Source organism: Juglans microcarpa x Juglans regia, chromosome 1D, assembly GCF_004785595.1.
Source record: "Juglans microcarpa x Juglans regia isolate MS1-56 chromosome 1D, Jm3101_v1.0, whole genome shotgun sequence".
In the NCBI taxonomy this organism is placed as follows: Eukaryota; Viridiplantae; Streptophyta; class Magnoliopsida; order Fagales; family Juglandaceae; genus Juglans; species Juglans microcarpa x Juglans regia.
The window spans coordinates 824,151-837,378 of NC_054594.1; the positions used below are offsets into that span (position 1 = coordinate 824,151).

The 13,228-nt window shown below is 34.3% G+C and overlaps 1 protein-coding gene across 1 annotated transcript; it reads left to right on the top strand.

Annotated features, from left to right (window-relative positions):
- The first annotated feature begins 1,821 nt into the window (after positions 1-1,821).
- LOC121253981 (LOB domain-containing protein 37-like) lies at positions 1,822-3,342 on the top strand. Its single transcript, XM_041153939.1, has 2 exons — positions 1,822-2,230; positions 2,508-3,342. The coding sequence occupies exons 1-2, from the start codon at positions 2,047-2,049 to the stop codon at positions 3,008-3,010; spliced, it is 687 nt and encodes a 228-aa protein (XP_041009873.1). The 5' UTR covers positions 1,822-2,046; the 3' UTR covers positions 3,011-3,342.
- The last annotated feature ends 9,886 nt before the right edge of the window (positions 3,343-13,228 follow it).

The following is a 13,228-nucleotide window of genomic DNA, read 5'->3' on the forward strand; positions in this document are numbered from 1 at the left end:
ATTACTTTGCTCCGAAGATTTTGCTGTAATATTCCTACAATCACGATTGGAGAAAATGATATGACATAGAACATATAAATGTATCACTTGCACATGAAATGCAGGAACGTTAAAATTGCGTGATTTTAACTTCAATTTTGGTATTAATTCTTTCTAAATAAGCCGCGTGGAAGATTTTTTATTTTTAAAGAGTAGTTAGTTATATACGTAGCCTTCTGACTGACTCAGTGTAGGTTTTGACAGGTGCATGGTAATTAGCAGCAAGTGGGGGGGGGGCGTAGAGGATAAGGATGCCACATCGTGAGTGAGTAGGCCATTCTAAGGAATTTGTCCTCTTTCGACACTTCACGCGCCGCATAATTAAGTCATTCATTGTACCCTTTTTGCAATCTGCAGCACATGCCATATCTCAACCCAAATCTATACTCATCTACCATAACATGCGTGCACTACGTTTGTCTACACCTCCGCCATCCATCCCCTCTTATTTTAGACTCCTTGTCTCGCCTTTTGGTTTCCATCCGATACAAGTTTGACGAGACGAGACGAGACGAGACTCATTTCAACTCTTTCAAACAGATATCAGATTTTTGTGAAAATGGACATTTTTTTTCTTATTTTTGAAAAAAATAAGCAGGCGATCGAAGTTAGAATCCTTACCATTCTGGTTAAATTTTAAAATTTAAATATTAAAAATCAAATTAAATAGAATATAATTTATTATTTCTCGATATTAAGAGCTGGACTTGGGTTGATGGGCAAGTTTGGGCTCATGAATTTGAGATGGACTTCAGTTGGGTTCGGTATACGTGGGTTTGCAATATTACATGACATCGTAAAATCACGTAATGTCGATTATAGTTAAACTCAAAGGGTATTAAAAGTAATTAAAAGTTTAATTACAAAGTTTAATTTGATTTCCCAACTGTGCCACCTAACTTGTGAGCAGCATACATAAATTATCCCTAGTAAACCTAATATAGATTGCACCTGCTAACCATGGTTGTGTTTCCTGATTTCACACAAAACCCCTCAATGATTAGTCCCTTAAAATACCATTATCTTTCACCCCCCACTTGCAATATAATAACCCACATTCACACACAAACACGCGAATATTTTCATACATGTGATGTGCATCGACCATGAGAATTAATAATTAAAAATAATAATACAATTTTTTTTTAAAAGGACCCGTTTTCGTAGCTTTCTCAGACGCAATGAACCTTGCAACTTTTAAATACGGTGAAAAAAAAAATAAAAATAATAGTTACAATTATGAATGTTTAAGTGTCTATAATTACTTTAAAAATAATGAATAAATACGAAATTTTTATAAAAAAATAATTTTTTAATTATAAATCTTATTTTTTTTTAAAAATAATTATATAATAGTTATATATATCACGACTATGCGTAGTATGATTAAAAAAAATAAAATAAAATAATGAGGGTAGGAATGCGGACGCGAAAAAAAAAATGATAGAAAAAGAAAGAGGTAGCCCAACACTATCAATTATCCCAATCCACCAAACAAAAGCTATAGAAAGAATCCAACGGTGGAGGAACATCCATCCGCGGAGACACGGAGCCGCTCGCGCCCAATACCTTGGAATCTCTCTCTCTCTCTCTCCCTCTCTCTCATAGACACAAGCACACGGCGACCTTTCTCTCTTCTGTTCTCTCCCAACAAAACAAACAGTACTCTGTGCGTGTGCCCCCACCCTCTCCAACCCACTACCCAACTAACCCAACTATAGTTAAATCAAAACCCCACCCCTCCATTTCTTCCTCCCATTTATATATATCATCCTCCTATGTCTTCTTCCAGACCTTAATTTCGTTCTCTCTCTCCATCTCCGTTCCAAGCTTCTTCCTTTTACCAGAAAGCCTTTTGGTCCTTTTTCCTTGCGCTATATGGTATAATCACATTCCTCAATATATAGTTTTTGGGGTAGTTGAATTTCATGTGAGAGAACGAGTCTCGATCATTGACTATTAAGTAACCGAAACATTAAACACAGTGAATTAAGGTTAGAAGAAGACATGAGTTGCAACGGATGCAGAGTTCTCCGAAAGGGTTGCAGCGAGTCGTGTGTACTACGCCCTTGCTTGCAGTGGATCGAGACTCCCGAAGCCCAAGGACACGCCACCGTCTTCGTCGCCAAGTTCTTCGGTCGTGCCGGCCTCATGTCCTTCATATCCAACGTCCCCGAGTCCCAGAGACCTGGTATATATAAATATTACTTCCTTTATCTAATACACCTCCAAGTTGTGCGAGTACGTACGTATTGCGAGCGTCTAATACTAGATACATGGATCTGTGTTTTGTCAAAGATTAGAAATTTAGAAGAACCTGATACGGATTAAAATATATATTCATTCAGATATGACAAACGTGTCTTCGATCGTTTCTATTTCTGTTTCGTCTTCTTTACCATGCTAGTAAGTCTTCGTTCTGATTCTTCTTTTTTTTCCTTTTTTTTGCTCTGTTTGGTGTACTTTAGCTTTGTTTCAGTCTTTGTTGTTTGAAGCTTGTGGACGTACCGTGAATCCCGTGAACGGCGCTGTCGGGCTTTTATGGACTGGAAACTGGCACGTGTGCCAGGCGGCTGTCGAGACCGTCCTACGAGGCGGCGCGTTGCGTCCGATTCCTGAGCTTCTTCACTCTGGGGGTGCTCCGAGTTCGACTCCAGCGTCCGATGAAACATCCGAGGCCGACGAAGTCACCTGTACGGACATGTGGAGACTAGGGAATCCGAGTCTGAATTCCCGGCCCAAGGTCTCCCCGAAGCACAAGCGATCTCCCGAAGACCCGACCGCACTCGATCTCCGTCTGACTCCCAGTTTCCCAGCCAAGTTATCGGTCCAGAAGCCGGAGATCCGGCGGCCGGGCACTCCCTCCATGAATTCCGAGGAGTCCGTGACGACCACGTGCTTCGAAAGCAGCTTGGCAGATCAAAATGGACATGGAGGGGAGCGAAAGCTCCTCCTCAACCTGTTCGTTTGAAATGGGTGAACATCCCGTTCTTAACGCTTGCGAGATCGCCGTAATGCCCCTATGAACTAGATTTTTACTTTCAGTTTTCGTTTTCTTCTTTCTTTGGGAGAAAAAGTTTTCCCGGAATTCAAGTCCGGCGAGATTTTGTGAATTACCGGCACAGGATTTCTCTCCTTCTTGTCATTAGAGTGAGAGAGAGAGAGAGGAAGATGATAGTTTTGTCGGTGATGTTTTTTTTTTTTTTTTTTTTATTTTTTATTTTCCTTTCCTGGGTTTCTTGGTATCTTGTATCATGTAGCTACGACTACGAGACATGAATAATGATTATAATTATTTCTGTTTCTTTGACTGTTCTGCGTTTTATCAAAAAATTCATGAGTGGATGCATTCGGTTTAAGAGCTAGCTAGGAATCATAAATGGTCAGAATTTTAGGTGGGTCAGAGCATATGGCACTCTATTTGTCCGTATGACCGTAACCTGAGAACAGCTTTCCTAATCCTTTTGCTCAATAAACGTGTAGGGACCAACTTGAGGATGGTATGACCTACTTGCTTATCCACATTCATTTTACAGAGTCTGTGAGGATGGCCATGGTGATTTTGGAGGGCAAAGTCGCAAATTTCTGGTGTATAAGAAAGAAAAGTTAGATAAATGCAGAGATGTCATAAATTGATCGGTGTAAAGATATCATAAATTGATTTATTGTATGTCAGGTATGTCAAGAGTCTATGCTTAATGGTATATGATTCGATTCCTCGAATAAAAAATCTGTATTCGAAATCTCATTCTCTTATATATAAAAAAAATATGCAGTAAAATAAATTTTGTAACTTGACATATCATATTAAATTATTTTAATTTATAAATTTATTTTTATAAAAATTATTTGTGAACTAAGTACTCCAAATTATTTTGATCAGTATATATTTATGCTAGTAAACTTGGAGATATACACATTTTATTTGATAGGACTAGGGGTGGGTGTATATAATACATATATATATATATATATTATATATTATACACACACAAACACACGGAGAGTTAACATGATGAGTTGGATTGGAGAAAAAAATGGAAGGGAAAGATAGAGACACAGTAGAAAGATTTTAGGAAATCTTATGAGGGGCCATGGCCCCTCTCTCTCTCTCTCTGCGTGGATTCGCAAGTGGTGTGGGTAGTGATGTACGTTTGACCAACCCTGAGGCTTGAGCAATGATCAATGTTCTTTCTCTCAAAAATTACGTGGCGAATAAGCTATGCGTCCAATGATTCCATTCCATCCGATGATCGTTTTCTTTCTTTCTTTTATTTCTCTAATCAAAGACGTTCGCTTTTTTGTACAAGTAGATAAACATGAGACGTTGGTGCATGTGTATATATACATTCATACATCATGGCTGATCATGTACCTGTACGACATTCCCTTCTCCTTTTCGTCGTGGAAAACTAGAGAAACGTTTGCTCATCTTCGGTTGTACCTTTTGTTATTAATATTATATATAATACGGCAGAAATGAATTTTTTTTTTTTCTAAGCATACTGGAATGAATTAATCCAGGTAAAGACTCCCTATTTCTCTTCGCAGGCAACGTGTCATGATTTACTTGTATATAATATATATCCAAAATACAAGTAATATTTTTTTTTTATCGGCAATAATTTTGTCATAATAATTTAAGATACCGGAGGTAGGGGTTGAGACCATTACATTTGCTTCAATATTTTCAAAATATAGGTGCTGATCGTTAAAAGAAAAAAACGTAAAAGAAAAATATGATGAGATCAAAAGTCATTAATCGAGTAGCTAGCTACATTCGAAGGTTTCTACACTGTATACTAGCTATCTACATATATAATATAATTTGACCTAGAAAATACATTTTAAAATTTAAATATTATAAATCAAATTATATTACGTGAATGATACGTAGCGAAGAGACCTTACAATAATATTTTTCCTTTCACGATAGTGTGTAGTGTAAGAAAAACTCATAATGAAAGTGGTTTTAGTTGTTAGTCTTGTGAGAAAATTCATCTAAAGATCTTTTAGATTGCATTTAGATGTTGAGATAATCTCAGATGATCTGACTTAATATAAGAATATTAATATTTTGTGGATCCTATTGAAATATATTTAAATGTAAATATGTTGACATATGTGTTTAAGGGAATGCTTGGAGAATGAGTTGAGATGAGAATTTTGTGAATAGTAATAAGATAGTTTGTGAACAGTAATGAAATAATTTAAGTTTAGTATTTATTAGATTTTGAGAAATGAGAGAGAAAAAATTGAATAAAATATATTACAAAGTTAAAATACATACTGTTAGAATATAATTTTTTAAATAGAATTGTTGTTTTAGGATTTGAAAACATTAAATTATTTTTTGTTTTAAATTTTGAAAAAATTGTAATATTAGTTTAAAAAGTTATAATGATTAGTTTAAAAGTATTTATATTTAAATGATGTTTGAAAATGAAATAAGATGAGATGAGATGTGATAAAATGTAAATTGTTTTCAAACATCCTCTAAATATATGAAGTATATTGAAATGAGTTTATAAATTAGTTAAAAAAGAATAAATCTTATAAATAATTAATTTGAGATAAGTCGAGATAAATATAATTTTAATATGCAGGATTGGACGGTAAAACCAATTGAAGGCTCAAAATCTGATCTCATGATACTATGCAGCGTCGCGAAACTTCTGTAACATTCCTCTAAAATAAACACTCAAGAGTGTAGATCTTATCCAAAGAGTTAAATTATATATATATATATATATATATATATATATATATAAAAGGTCGAATCGGTGAATTATGATATAAACTAAGCACAATCTAGACTCAAAAGATTTAAAATATGAGATCATGAAGGCGATCTTATATTAAATAAACTTAATTCTTGCGTTAAAAAAAAAAAAAAAAAAAGAGGCGGAATTAAGGTATGGGGATCTGCGGCTTTTGGTGAAGGGAAAGAGGCGTATCGATACGGAGAAGGTATCAAGAACGGGGTGGGGCTGATTAGGAGAAGAAATAGTGGGACCTACAACGTTTGCGGTTTCTGCGTCCCTTTCAGCCAATGGGGAAGCCAAGAGTTGGGATTTTTGTCAGCGTCGATTTTGGCTGTCCTTACGTATTCTCTCTTTCTTTTACTTTCTTTGAATAAATTAAGATTTTATAATATAAACTCATCTCAAATTATTATTATAATTTTTTTAAATTTTAATATAAAATATAGTAAATAATTTAATTTTTTCAAATTTTAAAATAATAATAATATTAAAAAATAATATTCTAATAATATTTATCATCTTATCTTAACTCAACTCAATTTAATTCAATTCAACATCTAAATACAACCTAATATTTATAATATACATAAATATGAGTCCTGTTATTTTTATATATTTTTTGTATATTATATTAATATAATTTGTTAAAATAATTATTTTATATTAATTAAAAATAACGCAATTAATCACATTAATAAAATAAAAAATAAAGTATACACATAAAATTTTTATATAAATATTTATTTATCTTTCTCCACTTGCGGGCATCGTCTCCTTCTCCTCTTCTCTCCTCTTATCTTGGGGAACCAGTGGGTGGAGTCCACGTCATCGTCAACCCACCATTTGTTTCTTTTTAACGACAAAAAGAAAGACTCAGCAGAAGAGCGATAGTGGGATAGAGAGAGAGAGTTGCTTTGATTGGTTGGTTGGGTGGAAATGAGTTTGCTTCGGCTAAGGGTTCGGCTTTTTCTGAAATGCTGCGTGTCGCCGCATTTGAATTGGGCCCCACGGAACCTTCTCTCCTACAACTTGGGCTCCCACCACCCACCTCATGAGCTTCCATCCACTTGTTCATTGTCTCTTCTAAAATTAACTCTACCCCTCATATATTCATATATAAGTGTACAACCACTCCTGTATACCTCCTTGCTCATATCTCTTATATTTATTGCTTTTTTCTTTTTCCCGATTTTATTAGATACCTCGGTCAAAATATATTTAATATTTTAAATATACGGTATTCGTGTTTTATCCGATGCCACCTAATTTTTAGTTTGAAATGAAAAACATTTAGGTTCAGTTTGTATTTGTAAGTCATCTCAACTTATTTCAACTCATCTCAACTCATATTACTACTATTTATTATTATTCATCAACTTTAACTTACAAATCTTACTACTATTCACAACTCATCTCACTGCTATTCATAATTTATCTCAACTCATTTTCGAATCCAAACGATACCTTATAGAGTATAAACAAATGGAAAAATAATTAGTGAGAAAACTAAACACGTGGAGAGGAGAGAATAAGATGGTGTTGGGTGGCCAGCAAAATTATTCTAATCAGGACCTAATGGGAGAGAAGTTCATGTGACGCGGATTTCACCACCGTTCTTCAAGCCTATTCATTGAATTTAGGCCATTGCTATGAGGAATTCCAAGTTTCTTGGTGCAGATCAAACCCCATAAAATATATATATATATATATATATATATATATGATTATATTCGATATACAGTAAATCACTCAGCTTTGAATATGGGGCCAGTCCGGTTTGGTCCGGTCTAAACCTTTTTAGTTTTATAATGATATTCACATTAATTATTATAATCATGAAAGATAAATTAGAAGATGAGCAATACCTAAAGCTGAGTTCCCATTTTTAGGTTTTCTCGTGGGAAGAACAGTAGTTCTGCAACTTGGCCAAGTCATCGGTGGCCGGCGACAATAATGATTTTAATTTAATTAATTAATATCGATTCTGTCAAGTTGCTTCTATACTTGGATATATTTAATTTAATTATAATAATATTATATTATAACCAAAACAAATAAACGTCTATCCAGAATTTCCTAATTCATCTCATCATGACCAGCTCTGGCGACGAGCTTCCCCCCCCCCCCCCCCCCCCCCTCTCTAACTTTTGAAAAAAGAGGGCGCACATGAAATGTAAATTATTTGACAAGAACATGCAATAAATTATATATAGACGTGTGATTGTAATCTGAGTAGAGATGGTATAATGAGTTTTATAAAATCTATTTAAAATGAGTTTAGATCATATTATATTTATGGGTCGGGAAGTTGAAAAATGTTGTGTATCTCAGGTGCAAAGAGGTGCTGAGTTGAAAAATGTTGTAGGTCCCATCTGTAAAAATATTTTGAGTTGAGATGAATTTAATTATTTAAAAGTTAGGTGTTTGAATATTAGACTCAACTTAAAATTAGACTGAACTTTCAGTCTAAGTAACGGAGCCTAAGTTGTTGTTTTATTAATGCAATTTTCTTTTTTTTTTAAATACTTTAGTCACAAAGTGATTATACAAAAATAAATCTACAAACTAATGTGGCTTGATGTGGTACGTCAGATTGTAAAATTACTTTTATTATAAAATAGATCTAACGAATTTTATGAAATCATATCAATTTATCGATTTATTTTGTGTAATCTATTTATATATGCAGTATATTTTTTTTTCCGCTGCTTAAAGTAGATCTTAAGCTTAAAGTATATCTTAAACGCGCAAGATCTGCTGAATAAAAGTCATATACATTAATTACCAGGAAAGAGAGATAATTAGAGCTTCGCTAAAGAGTACTCTTATCTTTACAGATCAAGTACTGCGCTAGCGCCTGTACATACAAGCTGTGGTAAATCTGTCGATCGACAACTCTCAAGGCTGGAGCTGAAAGTAAGCTGGTCCCTATTGTCTTCATGAGCCAGAATTTGGGGGACACCGACAAAGGGAAAAGAAATGAGAATGATTAGTTTCATGAGTTTCCTTCTTTTTCTTTTATATATATATATATATATATATATATATACATATATATATTATCATTTTTTTTCGTTTCTTTGTGTACGAAGAATTAAAAAGCTGAAACAGAAACAAAAAGTCTTGATTCAATAGCAAAACCGTAATAGCCACAAAAAGTCTTGGTGAAAATTAAACCTAGAAGTACATGCAGACATTATTGCTAGCTTTGATTCAATAGCAAAACCCTAATAGCCACGTATATATGCAACTTACAAAAAATATCATTTTCAATGATCAGTTGAAGTGTGGGCACCAGGAAGTACTACTGGGGATGATGGTAGCTTAAATATTTAATAAATGGAACTTTTTTTTTTTTTGTTTTTTAATGCAAGTTGGGAATCATCAAGCAATTTGGCACTTTGGGTCTACCTGAAAAGTTAATGGGGATGACGTTTACCCCACTTTGCTATATCCACGTTGGATTTTGAGATTCCGAATGCATTAATTTGCTCTACTGGCCGGTTCCATCCTTGGCTTTACAAAACCCATTTGTTTCATTCTTCATTCGTCGACGTTCTTTAATTACTTTACCTCGTCTTGAATGGGTTCCTTATACATAACTGATCTATATATAATTGTGTACCTGCTGCATGTCTTTGGTTTACATATATATGCTATCATATATAGGGATCAATCATGGTGTAGAATTATTCCACAATGCAACGTACGTGAACTGATCATCATGTTTTTACACCGATTTTGAATATCTTTAATCTTTGGATGCTTCTGATCGATATATATATATATATATCATGAAAGCTTACGAAATGTTAATTATATATTGCATTTTGTTTTTACCTTATTATATATTGGATCTATATATCTACATACTAGCTTGGTATATATGCGTACATTAATGGAGTAAATAATATATATTCTTCCTTTTTGTGTCGACAACAGCAGGATTAATTGAATTTTAGACCCCGCCGTTCTAACTTAATATTGCATACTTACTATGCAAGCATCATGCATGCATATATCCAGCATTAATTAAACTCGATATATCCTAATCAATTAGAAGGATTATCCTTGTCATATATATATATACCATACTGGTTCTGTACGATTCACGTGATCTGGTTGGAATATGGCAGCTTACTATATTTAATTTGTTCACTTATATTATAAATAATGTTTATAATTAATTATTGTGTCACAATGGCAATGCCCCAACTGCTGTTACTTCCATTTCTGGGTTATTGCACTTCGGTCTAATTAATTAATTGGTTCATTTTTTTCCTCTTTCGTTGCTACCTACTGCATATTGTCATGAGAAACTCATATATAATTGAGTTTTTGGATCCCATTCTAATTGCTGTACATTTCTCCGAATGGAAAACTGTGAAGAAAGGGAGGGGTACGTTAGTACATATTCAAAATTAATTAATTAGGTGTAACCTTTCGACCCCTGGGAGTTAATATTATTAATTAAGAATTTTTTTTTTTTTTAAAGTGTCGTTGATTCAATTTAAAGTAGTGAGCCCAGCCAGCTAGCCCATTGGTCATTATCACAAATCTAGTCATTTAGGATTAGAAATGAAAGACATATATACATACATACATGTGGTTCCCTTTTTCTTTTTCCTTTTCCTTTCCTTAATCATTATTAATGTATGTACCTCGAGGAAGTGCATGTATCAAATACTGCACAAAAAATGTACATCCTTCTTTACTGACAATATATATGTAAATTTATCAGCATATTTTATCCTAGTTATAAAAAGACAGGACAATATCGTACGTGTAAATTAAGCATAGAATATTATTTTGATGGTGCTACCTCCTTACAATTAGTTGACGTGAAAACATATCATTTGGGGTGGAATTCATTATAATTATAAAAAAAAATTAATATATTAACCTTTTTTAATGCTAACATTTGACGTATGTAAAAGCTAGCTAGCTATAGTATTAATTTCACATGAATTATAGTGCCTTGGGTATATCAATAATAAACTTACAAATTATGCAGATGTGACAAACTAGCCACTACTATCAAGTAAAACAAAACTAAAAGAAAAAAAAAATTAAAAAAAAAAAAACACAGAGAATCAGACGGCAAAAGTTGAAAGTGGTGGTGGAGTGGAAAGAAAATGTCCCTTGTAAAAAGACGAAAACATATGTGCTGTTCAATGGGAAAGTGACACGACGGTAAGTTAGAGGACGAGTGTAGATGCCGCCGACAGGGAAGCGTGGAAGACATGGGAGTTCACGTGAGGTAGGCCCGAAAGACGGACGAAAGAGTCATTGGAGTAGTCCAGTATGCGCCGAGATGGTTGACCCGACCTCCTCGGATGCCCCTAAACCCTGGGGGGACATGCATCCACGCATCCCTGCATGCTGAGTCGCTGACTGCTTGACGTTAAACAGAATGTTTTCTCCCCGAACGTTACTTTTGCCACGGCATGACTCATGACCCATATACCATGCATGCAAGGACCATCCCTTCCCTCAATTTCATTATCATTGAGTTCTAAGGTTGGTTTTTTTTTTTTTTTTTTTTTTTTTGCACATTATAAATCATGATCATCTGCTTTAGCATATTTTGAGGTTCTGTTAATTTGTATCTTAAGAGATAGAGAGACGCCGATTAATATGTAGTTTCATTGAAGCAAATAAAAATTAAAGAAGAATCTGATCATCACAGGAAACAAGCTTAGCCAGTATAGCCTGATGATAATGTTATTCTTCTCCCTGGGTCAAGATTCCATGCACGTACCTGATCACATGAATTCTATCTCCGTCGTCCACTGTCATGGTATTGAGAGCGCAAAAGATCATATATTAAATATATGAGAGTTTTGCTTCTCATTATCTCAACCCAAGATACATGTACCACACTTTTTTTTATTAATTTTTTTTAGTTTTATTCTTCTTAAACTTATTAAATTCTTTTACTCATCATCCATATACTACATATTTAATAAGAAAAAAAATAAAAAAAGTGTGGCATGTACTGGTGCATAGAGATGATGAATAAAATTTTTCATTACCCTAACTAGTTTAGCTTCTGTAAAATTTCAAATTAATTGTACGTGGCTAATCCATATATACAGATCTATTGAAACGACCCAAACAAAAACAATGAAAATTGAGAAAAAATACATCCATTCTCAATATTGCAGATAGACAAGATCATTACTAGCTTTCTCTTTAGAGACCATGCACGTACGTACGTACGTACCTTTTCCATGAGATCAGTTGTCTTAAAAACAGAATTATGTATAGGAATCCTGAAACTGGGTTTGACATAACTAGGCAAATTAATTATGACAAGGAATTTCATTGGGACAGTTGATGATCATTCACTAAAGGATCATCTGAAGGTGCTCTGAATGCTCTCATTCAAGCTATATCAAATACGTACGATCTGATCAGGACAAGAGTCTCAAATATTTGTTAGAAATTAGAATGCTAGAAACTCCACGCAATAGAGGTCTTTTGTTCATGACATCCTCTGTGCAGTGTCTTTCTTTTATCAGGTTTTTAAGTTCTAACTATAGTTTTTTTTTTTTTTTTACTGTTGAGTGAATTTCTTATTTTTTTTACAGTCGAGTGTAGAGAGTTTGGTCTGTGTCTCTTTTTGAAAGCTTGATCTTATCCTTATTTCAGTCTCTACTACTTGTTATGGGCCAACCATTTTGGTCATTAAAATTCTTTACGTATGGGGCCTTCTTTAGATGGGTGAATGACTTTAGCATCAGTGCTTCACCCTGAGAAGTAGGCCTACAAAGCCCATCCAAGCCTGCTGCTACTTTGGTTGTTATGGGCACGGCCTAAAGAAAGGTTGTGGCGGGTCATCAAACACGTACGGCTTAGTTGGGCCTATACCAATGTGAAAACTAAAAAAACATTAATGACTTGAGCCATGTTGGCCCAGGTTCCGGCGTGATTCTGGCAACCCAAGGAAAAAACACACGCAAAAAAAAAGAAAAAAAAAAAAAAAGAAGCAAAATAATAATGCTACAAGCCTACAAACCACACTAACTTCTCTTGGATTATCTTTTTTTTTATTATTTTAGAAAAATAAATTTTCATGGATAATATCACCCCATCGTGAATTGTTACAGATAACAAAAGTGATAGGAGATATAAAAAAATGAGTGTTTGCAAAAAGATTTACAGCAGCAGCAATGAAGGAAGGAATTAATACAAAATAGTCATATAAAAATGTGCCTCATGAATAATTATATATTATCCAATCTCTGTCATTCTATGAAGAATCACTAAAATTGTCTTTGGTTGTTGAATCAAACTCAATTTAGGGGTGCTACCTGTCCCCTACAGGGAGGGGCCACCCCTTCCTCGCATGGGGCAGAGGGTAGGGTTTTCACCCCCGTCCCATGCCCCTGGGATGCGGGGTGAGGGTGGATTCCCCGCCT

What these genes read in the sequence shown, in the direction of transcription:
- LOC121253981 (XM_041153939.1), top strand. Translation starts at nt 2,047, where the DNA reads ATGAGTTGCAACGGATGCAGAGTTCTCCGAAAGGGTTGCAGCGAGTCG. An exon ending in CCCCGAGTCCCAGAGACCTG is followed by an intron (nt 2,231 to 2,507) that starts GTATATATAAAT and finishes GGTGTACTTTAG; the next exon opens with CTTTGTTTCAGTCTTTGTTG.